A 20122-nucleotide genomic window follows, 5' to 3' on the forward strand; every position below is an offset into this window, starting at 1 on the left:
TAATAAACTATTAAACTATGTCAGCCTTACAGAAAATTTATCAGAAAAAAATTACATTTAGTTTTGTAATAAAAGATATGTGAAGGCAAATTATATGGAATATTAGTGGCAATATGAACTTGTAGCATGGCTCATCTTAAATAACAGTACAGGTATTAAAGGAAAACAAACTTTAATTTTTTTAAACATATAAACTAAAACCTTAACTCTATATTAAAATACTGGGCTAATAGCTAAAGAAACTTAAGTGTCTTAATAAAACCCCACAACATTCACCTCTGAGCCAAGCCAGACTTATGCGGGTGGGGGCCCATCACCCAACTGAAATGGCAGTAAGGCCCTCCCGCTGCCTCTCCCTCGACATCATGGTGAGGGCTGGGAAAGAGTGGAAACTCGGCCAACAACCTGGGCATCTACCGTGAAATAAACCTCATGGTAAATGAAGGATAAAACCACCTGGTCATCTTTTCTTGGGGTATTAATCCCCTCCGAGCTTCTCTGTTATAGTGTCTGGATGTGTCCTCTCAGATTTGTGCCACAGGCCTACAGGCAGTAATGCAAACCGGCTGAGTTTTACACTCAAAGGAAGGAGTGGTGTGTGGACAGCTCGGACATAAAGAAGACCACAGCATAGCCATCAGGTGTCACAGTGGCTTTAAGTTCTTGGGGTGTATCTGGGACAAAGCAAATTTCTAAAGGTTCTAGAGATTAAATTCCTTTTCATATGGCTTAGGAATGTACAAAATAGGTTAACAGTACATCAGAGAGTCTCAGAAACAGACCCAGGTGTATATAGAAATTTAGTGCACAATAAAGATAGCATTTCAAATTAGTAGGAAAAGGATAGATTATTCAATAAATTGTGCTAGCACACTGGCTATACCTGTGCAAAAAGAATCTTACCACACACTAAACAGAAGAATAAATTCTAACAGATTAAAGATCTAGACATAAAAGAAATTATCATAAAGGTACTAAAAGAATACAGGAGAATATTTTTTTGCTATTCTGGAGTGGGAAATACTTGAACAAGACACAATACTCAGCCATGAGGGACTAATTTTATAAAAATTAGAACTTTTCACCCAGCAAAAGACACCATGAACAAAGTGAAAGTTTAGCTGAGAGATATAAAGAATAGTCAAAGGGTTAATATTCAATATAAAGAACTATAGATCAATAAGAAAGACAAACAACCCAACAGAAAAATGAGTAAAGAATACAACAGCCAATTCACAGAAGAAATACAAATGGCCAATATGAAAAGATGCTTAACCTCACTATGAAATTAAAAAACCAAACAAACAAACAAAAAAAACTTGCCTTAAAAAAATAAGGTATTTGCCTATCTTATAGCAAAGATTAAAAATATCCAGTGTTGGTATTGGTGTGGAGAAACAGATGTTTATATGCTGTTTGTGAGAGTGTAAACTGGTACAGCCTTTGTGGAGGGCAATTTGGCAATATCTATCAAAATTTAAAATGTGCATACCCTTTGATCCAGCAATTCCACTTCTAGGAATTTATCCTAAAAAGTACACAAAGATATATGTACAAGGATGTTCACTGCAGCACTGTTTGTAATAGAAAACATTGGAAACAACCCAAATGTCCATTAATAGGGGACTGATTAAGTAAATTATGGTACATTTACACAATGGAATACTATGCAGTTATCAAAAGGGAACGATCCGTAAGTACAGACATGAAAATATGTTCATGATACATTTTTAAGTGAAAAAAGTTGCAGAACAGTTTTAAAGGACATTTTGTGCAAAATAAAATGAACTATACACACATATATGCACACAAATAATATATACTTGTGTATGCAATGAAACAAAAGTACTGAAAGCTCTACATTAACCTATTAACACTTGTTACCTTTGGGAGGAAAAAATAGGAAGTGAATGGCGAGGAGTGAGGGGAGAAGAGACCGGCATTTCACTTCATTCATTTAACATTTTGTTAAATAAGCATATATTGTTATAATTAAAATCCAATAAAAACAGAAATAAATAATTATCAATACTACTTCTGCAACTTTGGAACGGTAAGGAAGCAGATGGAATTCCACTTGGAAATCTAACTTTTATTAAATTTAAGATCACATTGTCTAAAGCAGTTCTTATTTTTATGAATTGGAAAAAAAGAAAAGGGCAAAGTTCGAGTAGAGGACACTTACATCCACAGTGATGTCAATTACCCATTGTGGCACTGTCTCATTGAGAAGCATCGACTCAGTCTCACCCCCGGAATCTCGGCAGAGCAGCCTAAACACAACCCATTAGGTAGTGAGTAACACAACAAGCACAGATGACATGATCAATACTAATCAACATTAGAGGGAGGAACCTGCCTAGATCTCACTGAGGATGATCCCTACTTGACAGCTGAGGAAATGAAGCGCAGCAGGCACAGGACTCAGTGAACCTGGGCACTGGCTTGAACCCCAGGCCCTCTGCGCCTGAGGCCAGGCATACACTATAGCTGCGTCTCTAAGTCCTTGGGGCACAATAAGAAAACAGTGTAAGCAAAGCACTCAAGAAAGGGCCTGTGCCAGTGCCACAGGTCTTCATAGGCAGGATATTTTTGGTGATCACTTTCAAGAAACCACCATAAAGGGAGAGAATGCAAGGCTCAAGGGCAAGATTAGCATTCTTACTTCTGGGACCCAGAGAGGACTAGCGAACTCTTGCATTTGGGTCCACCACAGTCCTGCTGGTAACCTGAAGGGCCTCACAAAGGACTGCTTGGCACCCCAGGGTAGGCCAGTGCTGGGCACATCAGTTCTAGAGCCGCCCAGCATTCCTTGCCTGGTCTACTCTGATGCTCTCCTATGGGCAGTGACATGTGGTGATGCCATAGGTTCCCTGACCCTGGCAGTCATACTGGCAAAGTAAGAATTTCCTGCAGAAACCACCAGAGGTGCTGCCTGGGGACAGGATATCTACCTGGTCCCAACACCAGAGGCCACCTCAGATAGAATGTAGTCTGATGGTATCAGATGGTTAACTATCTCATGAAAGTGGAAAACTTCTAAATTCCTGACATTCCTAGAAGTTAGTAATAAGTAACTTCTAACACCTGTCTGAGTCAATACGTCTTAGCAAAAGGGATGCTCTCTCAGGCAAGGCCTCTGGTCCTTCTTTACCCATACCTGAACAACGTGCGGCCTCCAGCTTCGCCAAAGATCACAGGTGTGTGTGGTGGTACTTGAAAATATCCATTTCCCTTCTGCACTCGGTTCTCCTGCTCCCCATTTACTAGGAAAAGATGCAGATTGTGTCATTATCCAGAGTTAGCAATGCTAGAAACACAGACTCAAAGCCTTTTACTTCCACGGGCTTCAAACACAGTAAGATTTTTAGAGTCAAAAGTCCTTTAACCCAGCCAGAATTACAAATAAAGGTCAAAAACAAAAGTTGAATTCCTGAAAATAAGAAACAATTTGTGTTGTACCTCATGAGAAATGACTATACTGCAAGATTTTAATAAAAGCGGAGATTAATGTCTGAGATTCTGTTTTGAACATAACCAGCTACTTCAGCCACAAGGAAGTCTAGGACTTCTGTTTATAAATGATCTGTATTTGTTTTTTTGGCATTTGGTAGAAAACCAACCTCAGAAAAATTTCTACAAGGAAAAACAATATGTTTAATGGTAGCCCTAGTGAATGGCAGAAGTCTCTCTCTCATGAACATGACTCTGAATAAAATTGGAAGCAATCTCACCTTCTGAAATCTTATAGCATTCTGCAACTTCTCTCACAGCACCCACACTTCTCTCTTATCACAAAATGCTCTAGTATGTAGCTCTCCATCCTACCAGAACATCAGGCCCGGAAGGACAGAGTCCACTATACCCATTTATCTTTATTAAGCCCCCTGCAACTTGCTAATGGCCTCTGAATACTCAAGCTGTTCACAATGCAATTTCCAAATAATGCCAACATATCCACTGAGCAGGATGCAGGTGTCACAGGAGATTCCAAGACAGGTGGAGTGTGTAGTGACCTGAGCTCTGGAAGAGGAGGTGGGCAGGCTTTGCCCTGCCTTTAACATGACAGCTTGATCCTAAGAATGGTGTAGGGTGTTTTGGTGATTTTTTCCTTACTGCTCCACCTACAGCCTGGATCCAAGAAGTACTGTTTTTTGATTGCTTAATTCTCACAGTTTATTTGAGCCTCTGAGATAATCCTAACTAGAAATAACCTGCTCAGAGCTGCATAGTTGACAAGTGGCAGAGCTCACACCAGAACCTAGTTTTCTTGACCCTCTGTAGAAAAGATCTTCCATTAGTTTGTATGGCTTCCAGTTCATGGTACAATTATGACAGGGAGAGAAGTGGGCCAAGTGAAGTAAAAAAAAAAAAAAAAAGACTCCATGATGGGTTAGTGAGCTCTCTGAAAGAGACACCTGCAGACTGGTAGTCTGGTTTTTTTGTTGTTGTTGTTGCTGTTGTTTTGTTTTGTTTTTGGTACCAGGGATTGAACTCAGGGGCACTCGACCACTGAGCCACATCCCCAGCCCTATTTTGTATTTTATTTAGAGAGAGGGTCTCACTGAGTTGCTTAGTGTCTAGCTTTTGCTGAGGCTGGCTTTGAACTCACGATCCTTCTGTCTTGGCCTCCTGAGCTGCTGGTTGCAGACTGGTTTTGAGAAGATGAAGCATGTCATCACCCTGAGAAATTTAAATTGCACAAATCACTATGGATCAATCTGTAGGCCAGAATGAAGTTCATGAAAAGTGGTGCTCGCCATTGCCATTGCTGCTTATTCCTGGTGGTTGGTGAGAGGCATCAGCAGAGTCACCCTCAGGAGCTGGGACTCAGAGACTCCTCAAACCGCTGCAGTTACCCGTGACATGTGAAATTCTAAGTTTGTTCTTTCTTTCCCCTTCCTTTAACCAAATTGCATACCTTCAAAATACATTCTCCTCTGCTGCCCACAAAAAGTTATTGCCATTGTCTATGGCACACATGCCTTTTGAATGTACTTCATGACATCAATTCTTCACACATACACACTTACCTTACTGCTTCTGAATTAGAATGCTACCTGAGTCAAAATCAGGTAGATCATCAGGCTAGGTACCAACATTTCACACCAATGTGAAGTATGACTATGCAATAACAACCCTGGCTTTCTGGTATAGTTAATTCGCTATCTGGGTGGTAGATTCAGGTCACATACACTCTGAGAAATATTTGTGGAATAAGCTTGCTAAGGTGGGTAGTTTTAAGGCAAATTTCACTTGCATGCATAGTGGGTATTACAATTTTACCTATCTTGAGCAGTCTCACTCATAAAAAGCCACACAAAACAGTGGTCTGCTCTCTTGTAATCTCAGTCTCAGCTAAGCCTGGATGTACACTCCCACTTTAAGATGCAGAAGGGAAGACAATTATTTGGGCATACCACAAATATTTATTATGTCACATTTTAGCAAATAGTTTAAGTACCTTTGGTCCTGAGTAACTCTTAATCAATTTTCTAAATATAAAAACACTAACCATGGTTTACTTCATTTTCTTCTTCATCCATTGGATTCACATGTGTTCTAGGCCAATATTCTAGGAGTGCCTGGAGTAAAAGTCCTCCCAAGTTCACTGCAAAAAAGTTAAGAGAATTAATTAGTTATAACCTAGAAATAGAAGAAATAAAAATATTCTGATGTTAAATTCTTAAACCAATACCCATGATATTTAAAATCGAGACTTAAGTATTTGTCAAACCTGTTAAAATTTTATCTTAAAATGTTTATAGCAGGCATGGTGGTGCACGCCTATAATCCCAGCAGCTCGGGAGGCTGAGACAGGAGGATCAAGAGTTCAAAGCCAGTCTCAGCAATGGCGAGGTGCTTAGCAACTCAGTGAGACCTGTCTCTAAATAAAATACAAAATAGGGTTGGGGATGTGGCTCAGTGGCCGAGTGCCCCTGAGTTCAATCCCTGATAGAAAAAAAAAAAAAAAAAAAAGTTTAAAGGAAAAATACTTTACATGGTTATTCTAAGTAGCCACTCTTCAAAAACAAATGAAAATAAGAATCACATTCTTTAAAGGGCTAATTCCAGATGAAGCTGCTAAAACTGTATCTACACACATTAAGCATCTATGTCTATATTTCTACCTCTGTTTCTACATACCATATTAGTGACATAACTGATAAAACATAAGGGACTCTGTACAAAGACAAATAGATAGCAAAAACAACACAGATGTACTTTCTCCTGTGGAAGGAGAAAGAGAAGGAAAGGCACTTAACTCACATTTTGGATCTGACCCATCAGGGCTGCTGAAACCAGCATCTTTTGCAGAAACCCAAGCAGCAAAACAGTCACTCTCATCCAAAGTAATAGTCAGCATCTGTCAAAAGAAAAAACTGATCATCCCATTCCACTTGAATATATTCTTCAAATAAGTCTCTAAACCTTTATTTATTTGTACTAGTTGACTAAAGTGCTAAGCCATAGATTCAAGAATCAAAATGTATTTGTGCTTCAACAACACTACAATTTAGTTTACTGAGATACCAAAGGCATTTAAAATGCAGTTTGTAAGTATTAATATGAAAAATTCTTTTCTCACTTTTAAAAAATACAAAACCCTAAGAATAATTATGAGTTATTTAGAAATCTCCAACTGTCTCAAATTACACAAAGAGCCATAATTAACTTACCCCTGTTTTTAAGTCTACAGAGAACCAATTTGGCACATATACCATTTTAAATCTTTTCTTAATTTCATCTTCAAAATCCACTTTTCCCAGATCTTCAACTTTGCATGCCTATACATTAAAAAATAAAGTATAATAATCAATGTTAAGTGATGAATTGATTTGATTCTTACATTACTACTCAAAAATTTACAATTTTTCACATTTATTTAAATGAAATAGACTCCAAAATATAATTTGAAAAGAATGCATCAGTTGTTTTTGAATCTCAAGGCAATTTCCTTTAAATAACTATCTGCTGCTATTAAAAATTTTAAATTAAAAACCCATAAAGTAGGGCTTGGGCTGTGGCTCAGTGGTAGAACACTTGCCTTGCACAGGTAAGGCACTGGGTTCGATCCTCAGCACCAAATATATATATATATATATATATATATATATATATATATATATATATATATATATTTAAAAAAAAAGGAAAAAAAACCCCACAAAATAAGCCAGGTGCAGTGGCGCACACCTGTCATCTCAATTGCTTAGGAGGTTGAGGCAGAAGGATCATGAGTTCAAAGGCAGCCACAGCAAAAAGGAAGGCACTAAGCGACTCAGTGAGACCCTGTTTCTAAGTAAAATACAAAATAGGACTGAGGATGTGGCTTGGTGGTTGAGTGCCCCTGAGTTCAATCCCTGGCACAACCTCCTACTCCAAAAAAAGATCCTGAAAATATTCTTTTGTCGTGGTGGGAGGAGGTAATTTAATTTTTTCTGACACTAATATAACATACCACCACTTATCTGGAAGCAATATCAAATGAAAGTAAAGAAAAGAAATCCAAAATAAGTTACTAAAAGTGCTTTAAAAGAACTTTGAAGTTACCTTCAGAAAACGGCTAACAGAGGCAGTAATTTTGAAGTTTCTCTTTCTTGACCATTACAGTCCTTCCCTATTCCTTCTCTAATTTCTTAAATAGGTATGCTCCCCAAAGCATCCCCTTAACTTCCTCTGTTGCCAAGAGGCATTTCCAGATATAGCTCACTTCAATTCTGAACCATGTTGGAATGTTCCCTTCATCTCTGCCACTCAGCAACAACTTGTGTGTTTTTTTTTGTTTTTTTTTTTTTGCTGAGGGTCCCACTTCATCAATCATCTTCTCAGAGGGAGACTGTACTTACTCTCCGCATTCCACTGCTCCCCAGGGCCACACGGAGACCCTTACTTCACCATCGTCATGTAAAACACTACTATTTCTCTGATGCCTATGACATTTAGTTGTAGTCAACTGAATAACTTTCCCTTGCTTCATCTAGCACCACCATGGCCAGTCTCATTCACTGGAGACTCGAGCCCTGGCTCGCTGTTCTCCAGTCCATCTCAAGTTCTTGCCTTCATCTTGGCAATATCAACATCTACATGGATAGTGCATATGACATGTTGGCCTCTCAATTCCCTGATCATACTGCCATTATAAATCCACAGTCGCCAACCTTAACTGGATCCTTATTACTACCTGGGATTTTTGTTCTGTTTCCAAAGTCAGTTCTCCATATAAGTTTGTCAAATCTCTACTATCACCCTATCTCAGACCTTTCCACTTCCCCCACATCTCTAAGCCCAAATGCTTCTAACTTCTTCTCAAAAAAAGAAGAATCTTGACAGAATTGCCTTTACTTTCTGGTACCATTCTTGTTGGTGCAAAGAAAACTGTGTCCATTCTGGGTGTGCTCTGATTTTCTTCACCTCTTGCTTCTTGGGACCTTATGTGTCTACCGGCTTCTCCCCATGAGTAGTGAAACATGCGTTAATTGTTCCATCTTAAAAATTCCCAAACACCAAAAACCCTAAACAAACAAAACATTCCCTTGGCTCTCTTATTCCTAATCCTCTAGCTATTGCCTCTTCTTGTATCCCCATTCCCTGCAAACTCAAATTTCTTTGAAGATTATTTCTCCTCAGATTCCCCTTTTTTTATCTACCAATTATTATTTTTTTTTGAGAGAGAGAGAGAGAGAGAGAGAGAGAGAGAGAGAGAGAGAATAATATTTATTTTTTAGTTCTCGGCGGACACATCTTTGTTGGTATGTGGTGCTGAGGATCGAACCCGGGCCGCACACACTCCAGGCGAGCGCGCTACCAGTTGAGCCACATCCCCAGCCCTATCTACCAATTATTACTGAACCCATTCCATCTGGCTTGTGCCTGTAAGACTTCCCCAAGACTATCCCTTTTATTGGTTAAATTAACATGCATGTTAGTGTCCTTATCTTAAATGAACTCTCAGCTGGCTGATGCAACTTGTGGTTACAAGTTCCTTTCTGAAATATTCCATGTTCTCAAGCTGCTACTGGGTCTTCTTATCCCCTTTCATCACACATCTCTGTGCTTCCTTTTTCCAACATTCCTGACAAGAGTGATAACTGAATTATTCTCTAATCAGTCTAGTCATAGCTCTTGGAAACTCCTGCATTTCCTATGACAGCAGTTGCAATCTACAAGCTGCTAACTGCTGAACTGTTAATCCAGCTCAGTTCTTTAACCTACACATTAGATTGTACAGCTGTCTGCCCACCAGACACTTTCACCCAGCTCTCATATACACTCAAATCCACCCTCTTTATCAACATGTCACTCTCTCTCCTCAATCCATTTTCCATCTTATATTCCCAATATCACTTCCACTCACTCACCAAACTGTTCAATCCGACTCATCCTGCTTCCCTGCTTCCCCCTTTCCTCCAAACTGCCTCATTCTTTGCATCCCCCTTATTTCCACCCCAGTCTAGACAAATACCACCTTTCACCTGTATTAGTGCAACAGTCTCCTAAAGTAGTAATATGCAAGGCACCATAATAAATAAAAAAATTCCTGAACATCCCCTTGACATCATCAAGAAATAGGTAACCTCCACATTTTAGGAATGGAGACCTAGGTTTAGAGAAGTTCAGCATATTCTATAGATCGCTTGGCTAGTAGCTGGCAGAGTCAAGAGTAGAAGGCAGCTCTATTGTTCCTAAACACTCTTAACTTCCCTTCACTGTTTAATGTCATGCTTATTACACCTCATCATTTGACATCAAAATTCCAAGGTGTAGTATCTGGACGTAGGAAACTATAAGGCACATAGAAATGCCACCATGGTGCATGCTAGCTCAGGTACCCATCTAAGTAGAACTTTCTCCTACTCACATAGCAAGACCCTACTCAGGCATCAGCTAACAAGACCAAGAGTTGGTAATAGACCCATAGGCAGAAAATGGATGGGTCCTCTCAAAGAGCAGCTTGTCTGATCAGATTCTCTTGGGTGTTTGGAAAACAATTAGGTGCTGGGCAGCATGAGGCAATGTCCAGCCATAAGACAGAACTCAGGCCATGTGGACTAACAAAGAGAGGAATCAAAAATTCTGCTGATGAGTTTCTTAGGGAAGCCTTGGATCCTCCTAATCACCATGGGACCCCTTTGAAATAAAGATACAGCTCTATCTTTCTGAAAAGCATCTCTCTACCATAGAGAAAACCAGATCAGACCTTTAGTGCCTGCCTCAATTAAACTTTCCAGTCAAGTAACTAAGGCCTCTTGTTCAGAAGGCATTTCACCCAGCAAATGTTTCATAATGGACTCCCACATAGCTGCCCTACAGGAAGGAAAAGCAATGGTCAGGCCAAAAATTCTATTCTATTCAGAAGCAAGTTACTTTTTCCCATAGAGAAACCTGCTTATCTTATTCTTTAGATCATGAAGTTAACTTGACTGAATCTCTCATTCATCCTTATTGACAAAGAGCTTAACCAAAACATTAGGTCTTTTCAATTCTTCCTTTACAATATACACAAAACCTGTCTCCCCTTAGATTCTAAAATCATGCTTAAGACAACCATCTTCTGGCTGACAGTTTCCTATTACATATACAACTACTACTCTGAACTTGATATTTTCTTGCTCTAAAATTATCTAGATTCTTTAGGGAGTACCAGAGAAAGGTCAACTCCAGGACCTGCAACTTAAGACTCTTTGGGAAATGATGTAAGTGTCACATTTTATCCTTACACCTCCACCACTCCCTTATAAACAAAACTGTTTATCTTGATTTAAATAAAGCATGTGCCTCCCCTAACCAATACCTCTGTCATTCCCTCCACTTCTTGAAATTCCCTACCTCCATAAGCCATCTTCAGGACATCTTTAAGCCCTTGTTCAAATGCTTTCCCCACCATGATGCTCTGCTGACTTATCCAGCTGTAACTGCCTTGTTCATAGGCTATTGTATAATTTGTTTATTCTTTAAGGTTTTCACATTTCATTTCTTTAGTCCCTCCTACCCTTTTCCATCATTTATGGCCCTCAAACATAATTGTTTACCCACACCATTCACTCAATCCAGGAAATATCTGTTGAACAAATATACCAAGAACCCTAAGAAGGGACACTTGGCAGAATTTTCAAAGGAAATCAATTTCAATCTGTCTACCAATTCTTCAGTGCTGTTTAGAATGTGGGTGAACAGCTTAATGCACTTCAACTATCCCAAAGGATGAGGACAATGTGACCCAGGATTGCAACTGCCACCCATAATAATGGTTATAAATCTAAAGAAAGAGTCAAACTTACTTTGTGCAACCCAGTGGGTGTTAACCTGAGGTTATTTTGTATCCTTCTTCCTCCTTCTCTCCAAACATCTCTCCAAACATTTGGTAATATCTGGAGATAAGTTTGGCTGTCACAACTTGAATGGGGTAGAAATACTGGCATTTAGTGGGCAGAGGCTAGGGATACTGCTAAACCTTCTGCAGTTCACATGACAGCTTTCTCTCACACCAAGGAACTGTCCAGCCAAAAAAATCAACAGTGTAAACAATGAAAAACTTCAAATGTGTTCATTTTTAGGTAAGACAGCATGGATACTAATACACTAATCAGAGAAAATGGTTCTTTTCAAACAATTTAGGTGCTTAAAAAGATAAACTATCACCTTATCTAATACAAACATATTAAGAATCCACTCCTAAATAATTTTATCTTAATTATTTAAGGGGAACATGAAACAACAAGCTATATTTAATCCAAAAGATACTTACCTTCAATACATCCCAATATGCCACATTATTATTGGTATCTTTGGTTAATATATGTCTCTTATCATTAAGAATGTGGCACTGAATAATACTTGCACCCCCTAAAGGGGAAAAAAACACAATTAGCGAGACAATCCTTTCATAATTAAATTCACACTATGGCAGTAATTATTAATTGGCATATAATAGAAACATTAACCGTATGAGCTATCAAAAAGGAGAAGTCAAGTCCGAAGATTATATAATATACCCAAGGTACTTTAAGGTCAATCAATTACTTATGTTTCATTATTTGAATTTATAAACAAAGAAAAAATTGTCTGATTTAATAACAGAATATAGATTAAAGAGCTCTTCACTTCACGGGGCTATTTACTACCACTGTAGAATTTTGAGAGCCAACAGTTTTATTCACAAGTAAAGTTCAAATAATAAGAGGTCATCTCTGAATTGGTCCCCATCTCCTTCTCTCTTTCACTTCCTGCAGGGATACCCTACTCTAAAGGCAGAAGCTCAAACATCTAGAAACAAAAGAGAAATGTGTTGCCTAGGATTCTAATCCCAAGCTCTAACACATTAAACATATTCTGCTTTTTGCCACAACCAGATGAAGTATGTAGAATTTGAGGGCTACATATGTCTTTTCTGACTTGTGCCAAAAGAAAACATTAAACCCTATACACTTTTCAGAGAGGCTTCTGTTTTACCCGAGCTATTCTGCTGCTGGACCTAAAAATTAACTCAAGAATAGTGCTGCCATAAACATGGGCATTCAGGTTATCTCTCTGGTATGCTGTAGATGTACACACACACACACATATACAATGGAATATCATTCAGTCATAAAGAATGAAATTCTATTATTTGAAGCAAAATTAATGGAACTGGAGGACATTAGGGTAAATGAAGTAATTCAGACACAGGTACAAGTATTTCATGTTCTCTTTTACATATGGAAGTTAAAAAAAAAAAAAAGATGACCCCAAATATAAAATAGTGATTATTAGAGGCTGGGAAGGGGCAAATGATAGTGGATAAAGGGAAGCTGGATTTGATTAGTGCTTGCTGTATTCATGTATTACCACACTAAGCCCCATTAATATGTACTATTAATACATGTTAATAAACTCAAAACACCCATTTTTAGTCACTAAGTAGCATTTTTAAAAATAACTCAAAAATAAACCCATACATTAATAGTCTTTTGTGTTCATCAAAATTAAATTTATAGAAAGATCATTACCTTTGTTCTTGTCAATCTTTTAGTAACTATCATTAACTTCAATAAAAAGTATGATACCTTTCAGTTTCCTACTCACCTTTAATAACCTGGTCAGGCTGTGTACAAAGGGGAGTTATAGGATTTGTACAGTCATTGTCATAATCTCCCGAGGCTCTAAAATTATGAATTCCCTTCAAAGTCTAAAGGAACAAAATTTGTTGTTTAATCATTTTCTGTTTTACATGCTTTGCCAGTCTAAGAAAAATAAATCTAAAAAACAAGCAAATTAGAAAACTTCAACAACTAGAACAGCTACCAAAAAATATTTAGTCACAGTACCATCATTAAAAAATAAATATTAAAGAGGGAATATCATCTTATCGGAGAAAAAACTAGGCATGAAAGCAGGAATACTCTTCCAGATAAAATTATGTTGATCACAAATTGGTACAAGGAAAGTTAGACAAGATAAATAAAAATTTTTATAAGTATTCTGAACGAGAATTTGACCTGAATATAAACAGGAATAAACACAAACAACCCTTCCTTTGTAATCTCCAAATAGTCTGGTATGTAAGAAAACTTAAATCTTCTTTAAGATTTCAAATTAACAGTACTTTAGATGACTTCTGTCCCTGTTCTTCATGCTAAGAAGAAAAAGGACATATATGTGAAAGCACAATTTTATGCTTTCTCTTAAGATGTAGAAAGGTAAGAATCTTGATGAGGATCTGCCTTGCTGGTACCTGGATGGTCTATTTTCCAATGCAGATTTATAAGGCTGGAAGCTGGCTTTATCAGGCAACAGAGCCTGTTCTAAGCACATCAGACATTTATGCTGGCTCATGACAAGGGTATCATGGTTTTGATTAGACTACTAACTTTAGAATGACCCTCAGGATCACACCTACATTCATAGGGGCTTTCAGGTTTTTGCCGCTACTCAGAGACATACTAAAAGTCAGGTTCATACTAAGCACTTGCTACTGGTATCTGGAAGGTCTATGTTAATAAACCAAATATTTGCAAACCTTTGCTAGGAATTCAGTGGCTCACTTACCCATTTATTTACTGTAGACTTAGTTGTTGCAACCCAGATTGCAGGAGGGGGATCAGCTGATCTATCAAGCTCCATCTGAAAACAAGGCACAAAAATATTGCTTTAAGGAAAGTCGACTGTCATGAACTGCCAGGCTCAGCTAACACATTATTAAATATCAACTCATTTGTTCTAACAATTGGAAGTTCACTACATAAGGGACATATTAAAAGCTCAGATGATCAGAATAAGGAGTCTCTTTGCTAAAGGAATTCATAGTCCTAGAAAAGTGTAGTAGGAGGAACTTCTCAGGAAAACAGCGGCTGAAAGATTTTTTTTTAGGTTTATTTCTAAGTATTTTATTCTTTTGGCACAATTATAAATGGATTTGTTTTCAGAATTTCCTTTTCAGATTGTTCACTGTTACTGTATAGATGCCCAACTGATTTTTATGCATTGATTTTTTTTCTTGGGGGTGGTGGTGGGTAACAGGGATTGAACTCAGGGGCATTTGACTACTGAGCCACATCCCCAGCCCTATTTTGTATTTTTTATTGAGAGACAGGGTCTCACTGAGTTGCTTAGTGCCTTGCTATTGCTGAGGCTGACTTTGAACTTGTGATCCTCCTGTCTCAGGTCCCAAGCCACTGGGATTACAGGCATGCTCCACCATGCCCAGCTTATGCATTGATTTTATATCCTGTGACTTTGCTCCACTTATTAGTCCTAATGATTTTTTCTTTTTGTTTTGGTGATAGAATCTTTAGGGTTTTCAACATATTAGATGCTATCATCTATGAAGAGAGATAATTTTACTTCTCCCTTTCTAATATAGATGCCTATCATCTCTTTTTTTTTCAATTTATTTATTTTGGTTATACATGACAGTATAATATATTCTGAAAAATTATACATATATAGAATATAACTTATTCTAATTAGGAATGAAAGTTTTAAGTGTGGTTAATTTGAGGGACCTAAATGGATATAGTCGAAAGAATGAAGATGGTTTATAATTTTGTTTTTGCTACTCTAGTTTTACGTTCTTCCTTTTTTTTTTTTTTTTTTGTGGTACTGGTACTGGGGTTTGAACCCAGGGTCTTGTGCATACAAGGTAAGCACTCTACGGATTGAGCTTTATCCCCAGCCCTTATGCTCTTTCTTAATAACAAGGAAATATATTTCTTTTTTCTTTGAAAATGTAATTAAAAGAAAAATAACACAGTAAGAACACAGCAAAAGTCAAGAGTAACCTCACTTAAGAACGGAACATCAGGAATAGATTACCATATATACTTCTATATTTTTAAAATGCTGCACATATATAAATAACCTTATATGCATGTATGTATATTACATAAGTGCAATCACTTTACATTTATCCACTATTCTTCCAATACTAGAAAGTACAGGTCGGGAGCAGTGGAAACAGGACTGGTAGCCAGGAATCCATCTTAGTTCAAAGTAATGCTCTTTAAAATATATGGTTATGTTTGTCCCAAATTCTTTTAGTCTTTTCTTCATGGTCAAGAGATTCTGGCAGAGTATTTCTCTTCCAGGCTTGTCTCTATGCATCAATCTGCTGCCTGTCCACATGCTATGTATTATTACCAGTTCAGACTCAACTCTTTGCTTCTATAAAGGATTACTGGTCCATTATAGTTACCATCTACTTTGGGTCCCCTTTTGCTCATATCACAGATCCTGATTATCAGAACTGCTCTGTGGAGTACGAAGAAGCTTGCTCTCTCTTCTTCTTCAGGAATACTTTGTTTACCTCCTTACTCCTAAGACTGTGGACACATTTCCCAGACCTCCCCTATTTTATTGTCTGCTCACAGTAACCTTAACTGCTCACACTCCACCTAAGGACAGGTCAGTCAGTCAGAACAGTCAGGAAGTAAGAGATAACCACACTAGAATTCACCAGTGGGAGGGCTGTGCATCACTGACAAACCTGAGAAGTCACAGGTGACTTACAAAACTGTTCCAGCACTAACATGCCACCCGCCCAGGTATCTATAAGACACTCTTCCATCCAAATAGGTGCCTACTCTTCTTTGCCCTGTCAAGTTCTACCTATGATAAAAGATCTTTTGTTCAATCCCACAGTTGATTCATGTTTTAACACAGACTTTGGTATACTTGGCTGATAAGTTCAACAACCTTGATTGTAAAACTATAATATATGACATACCTTGAGTACTGGTGCCTTTTCTTCACAAATTAGCACTCGAATATCAGGGTTTCTTAAGTCAGTACAATAAATCTTCCTGTCCCTTCCACCAGAATATACATGTGTGAAGGCATCATTGACCTGCAGAGCCCAAACACCTTCATCATGGACTCGGTATGTTGCTATACATCTCTGTTGGCCAAGAGACCAAAGACGAATTGTTCCATCAGAACTACCAGAGAGGCACTGCAAACAAATAAAAGAAAGGTGAGACATAACTAATAAGTTCTTGCTTTCCTGTACCTTGTGTATGGTTTTCTACTGACTCTACATAGTTAAGTGCACATATTTAGTAACTTGCATTTCTCTCTGATAAAGGCTTCTGACAGGCATCTACTACTCTGAAATGACTAAAGGCCAACAGTGCATGATCAAGGAAGGGATACTCTCAGCAAAACTGCCTTTGTTCTCTCTACCTGGCCATCTGTTGATTACCTGTAAATTTTACAGGCGAGTCCTGTTCTGAAGCTCTATTATTAAGGGAAGAAGATGGTTTTTGTTTGTTTTGAGATAAGGTTTTGCTAAGTTGCCCAGGCTGGACTTGAACTTGCCAAACCCCTGCCCCAGTCTCCCAAATAGCAGGGGTTATAGGTGTACAACACCACATCCAGCAGGGAGATGGATTTTAAAAACAGCTGAAGATAAATGGCAGTGGTCTGAGCAGCATCGGTCTCCCTGGCAACTTGTTAAAAATGTAAATTCTTTATTTTGACATAATTATATAAAAGCATGCAATATAATTTGTTCTAATTCAGTCCTCAGTACATTCCTCTTCTCTCCCTTTCTCCCACCCTGTCTGTTCCCTTCCCTCTACCCTATTGATCTTTCTGCTATTTACTTATAGTTATTATTATTTTTTTTAAATTAGGGTCTTGTGGATGGTGATAATAGTGAGATTCGCTGTGAAATACTCATGTATGTACATAGGGAAGTTAGGTCAGATTCATCCCACTGTCTTTCCCTAACCCATACCTCCTCCCTTTCCTTCATTCCACTTTATCTACTTCACTAATATATAAAAAGAACAATAAAAAAAGGGGTGCAGCTTGGATTATGGCTCAGAGGTGGAGTGCTTACCTAGCATGTGTGAGGCACTGGGTTCAACCCTCAGCACCACATAAAAATAAAGATATTGTGTCCACCTATAACTAAAAAATAAATATTTTAAAAAAAGAAGAAAAAAGATTGAACAGATCTCTTAAGAGTTCTGTACAATCTTTTAAGTTCCTTCTCTAGCCTTGAGCTTTGAATGCAAAAAAAAAAAAAAAAAAAAAAAAAAAAAAAGTAAATTCTTGAGTCCCATACAGACCTAATGAGGAGCAGTAGGGTTTAACAGACTATACAGGTAATTCCAATGTACCCTAAGCTTGACAAACACTGCATTAGGCCAGCATGCCTTTTGGAGTCCTGGAGCCACATCTTATTCCTTCTCTCATGGCTCCAGATTCTTAACATCCAGTAGAAGCAAGATCTAGTTCCAGGCTTATCACTCACTCTCTGTGACCTTGGACACTTTCCACATGAGCCTCAAGTGAATTAACATTAGTAATTCTAACAATTTCTGAAAGTTCAGAAGAGTCAATGACATAGAGGTTGGTAGCACACAAATTAGGGCCAAGCACACTGTGAGTCTAACAGAAACAGGCAGAATTAGCCACCCCACATTCACATTCAGCATGCTTAAGTGTTCTGGACCAGTTACCGTGGAGACTTGCAAAGAGGATAAAAACTTCATTTCCTTGGGAAAAAGAATGGCCCTAAGGAGCAAGCAACTCCTGTTGCTGGAGTATGAAATTAAGTAAGAAAAGCACTTCAAAGAAAAGATAATTAGGGCCTTCATGATTTAGAAGGTGCTTGAATAGATGAGGTTTTAGGGAATGTTAAAGATTTACTGGCCTGCCTTGTAACTTTAGCACTCTGGGCAAGCTTAATTAAATGAATATACTAGGAGAATCCACAAATTGCTAAGGAGTATCAGAGTTCTCTCCTACTTCAACTACTTTACAAGGGAACTGAGAAACTAACCAACAAACTGTCAGGGGAAAATTTATGAGCAGACCTTCAACCTTTGTGTGGGAGAACTGTGGCATTCTGTGGGATGGGAGCCAAAGAGGGGCTCCCCATTCCAGGAGGAGGTGCTGCTCTGAGGCAGCAATGCAATCAGTAAAGCTTTGATCCCTCAGATCTTTGATCCTAGACTACACATTTGCAGAAAGTAAAGTCTAACAACTCAAAGAGGCAAAGAAAGACAAATGAGATAGCTTAAAGTCCTGGTGCCTCAGCAATTTGCAACAGAAAAGTGATATGGTCCAAACCCTGAGTGTGCAACTGGAAGCAGAAGAGAAAACACAAGAGTTCTATCAATCCTGGTAGAAAACACAAAATAATTTCTGATGGTCATAAGTATTCTAAGACAAAAAAGAGAAGGCTCCCTGAAAGCAACCACTTTTTCTTCTTTTTTATTGGGGGCAGGGTGGGGAGTACTGGAGATTGAACCTATGGATGCTCGACCACTGAGATGCATCTCCAGCACTTTTTATTTTATTTTGAGATAGGGTCTCATTGGGTTGCCCTGGCAGGTCTTGAACTTGCAATCCTCCTACCTCTGCCTCCCAGAGCGAGTGACCAGGATTACAAAAAACAACAACTTTTAATCCAGAACCATGCTGTTTTAGTTACATGGCTCCGTGGTATATATTAAAACTTAAAACTAGGTATCATGATGTCTCTAGCATTGTTTTATCCTTGGAATTGCTTTGGCAATTCTGGGTATTTTATTCTCTATATGATTTGTTTTCCTAATTTCTTTTTCAGCAGATTCACTACTGGTATATAGAAAAGCTACTGATTTTTGTATGTTAATTTTATGTCCTGCTACTTTGCTGAACTTATTAATTTTAGGAGTCTCTGGTGAAGCTTTTCGGATCTTCTAGATATAAGACTGTCATCAACAGGCAGAGATAATATGACTTATTTGTATCCATTATCCCCGTACCTTGCCTAACTGCTCTGGCTAAAATTTCAAGTACTATGTTAAATAGGAGTGAGGAGAGTGGACATCTTTGTCCAGTTCCTGAAGAGGAAATGCTTTTAGTTTTCCCCACTCACTTTGATGTTGAGTTTGTCATATACACCCTTTACAATGTAGAGGTAAGTTATTGCTATCCCTAGTTTCTTCACTGTTTTTATCACGAACAGGTGCTGAATTCTGTCTTTTTGTTCATCTATTGAGATAATCATGTGATATTTATTTTTGATTCTACTTATGTGATGTTACATTTATTGATTTGCTATGTTGAACCATCCTTGCATCCCTGAAATAAAACCAACTTCATGATGTACAAGCTTCTTAATGTGTTGTTGAATAGCATTTGCTAACATTTTATTAAGGATTTCTGCATTTATATTCATCAAGAATATTGGTCTGGCTGAGCATGGTGGCACATGCTTGTAATCCCAGAAGCTTGGGAGGCTGAGACAAGAGGACTGTGAGTTCAAAGCCAGTCTCAGCAAAAGCAAGGCACTAAGCAACTGAATGAGACCGTGTCTCTAAATAAAATGCAAAATAGGGCTGGGGATGTGGCTCAATGTAGAGTGCCCAGGTTTAATCCCCAGTTACCCATAACCCCCAAAAGAATATTGGTCTGTAGTTTTCTTTCCTTGATGTGTCTTTATCTAATTTAGGTCTCAAGATGATACTGGATTTATAGAATGCATTTGGAAGTGTTCCCCACTCCTTTCTATTTCATGGAATAATTTGAGGAGCAATGGCATTAGAACTTCTTTAAAAGTCTGGGAGAATTCAGCTTAGAGTCCATTACTGGTTGGAAAGCTTTCTATTACTGCTTCAGTCTCATTGCTTGTCACTTGTCTGTTTAG

General features: G+C 38.2%; 1 protein-coding gene across 9 annotated transcripts in view; it reads right to left on the reverse strand.

Moving 5' to 3' along the window:
• WDR48 (WD repeat domain 48) overlaps positions 1-20122 on the reverse strand; it is a 43990-nt gene that overhangs the window by 4335 nt on the left and 19533 nt on the right. For 4 of the 9 annotated variants that reach the window (XM_081286628.1, XM_081286635.1, XM_081286631.1 and 1 more), the window contains 11 exons: positions 16205-16429; positions 14029-14103; positions 13066-13168; positions 11750-11847; positions 11283-11372; positions 6681-6788; positions 6271-6367; positions 5516-5611; positions 3161-3266; positions 2186-2273; positions 1493-1528 (listed from right to left, as the gene is read on the reverse strand). In XM_081286628.1, the coding sequence (XP_081142754.1) occupies positions 1493-1528; positions 2186-2273; positions 3161-3266; positions 5516-5611; positions 6271-6367; positions 6681-6788; positions 11283-11372; positions 11750-11847; positions 13066-13168; positions 14029-14103; positions 16205-16429 (1122 nt within the window). The remainder of the gene's footprint in view (positions 1-1492; positions 1529-2185; positions 2274-3160; positions 3267-5515; positions 5612-6270; positions 6368-6680; positions 6789-11282; positions 11373-11749; positions 11848-13065; positions 13169-14028; positions 14104-16204; positions 16430-20122) is intronic. The other 5 variants (XM_081286633.1, XM_081286630.1, XM_081286634.1 and 2 more) reach the window with 3 other exon arrangements.

The sequence above is a fragment of the Spermophilus citellus genome (assembly GCF_964194105.1).
Source record: "Spermophilus citellus genome assembly, chromosome: 3".
Classification (NCBI taxonomy): domain Eukaryota; kingdom Metazoa; phylum Chordata; class Mammalia; order Rodentia; family Sciuridae; genus Spermophilus; species Spermophilus citellus.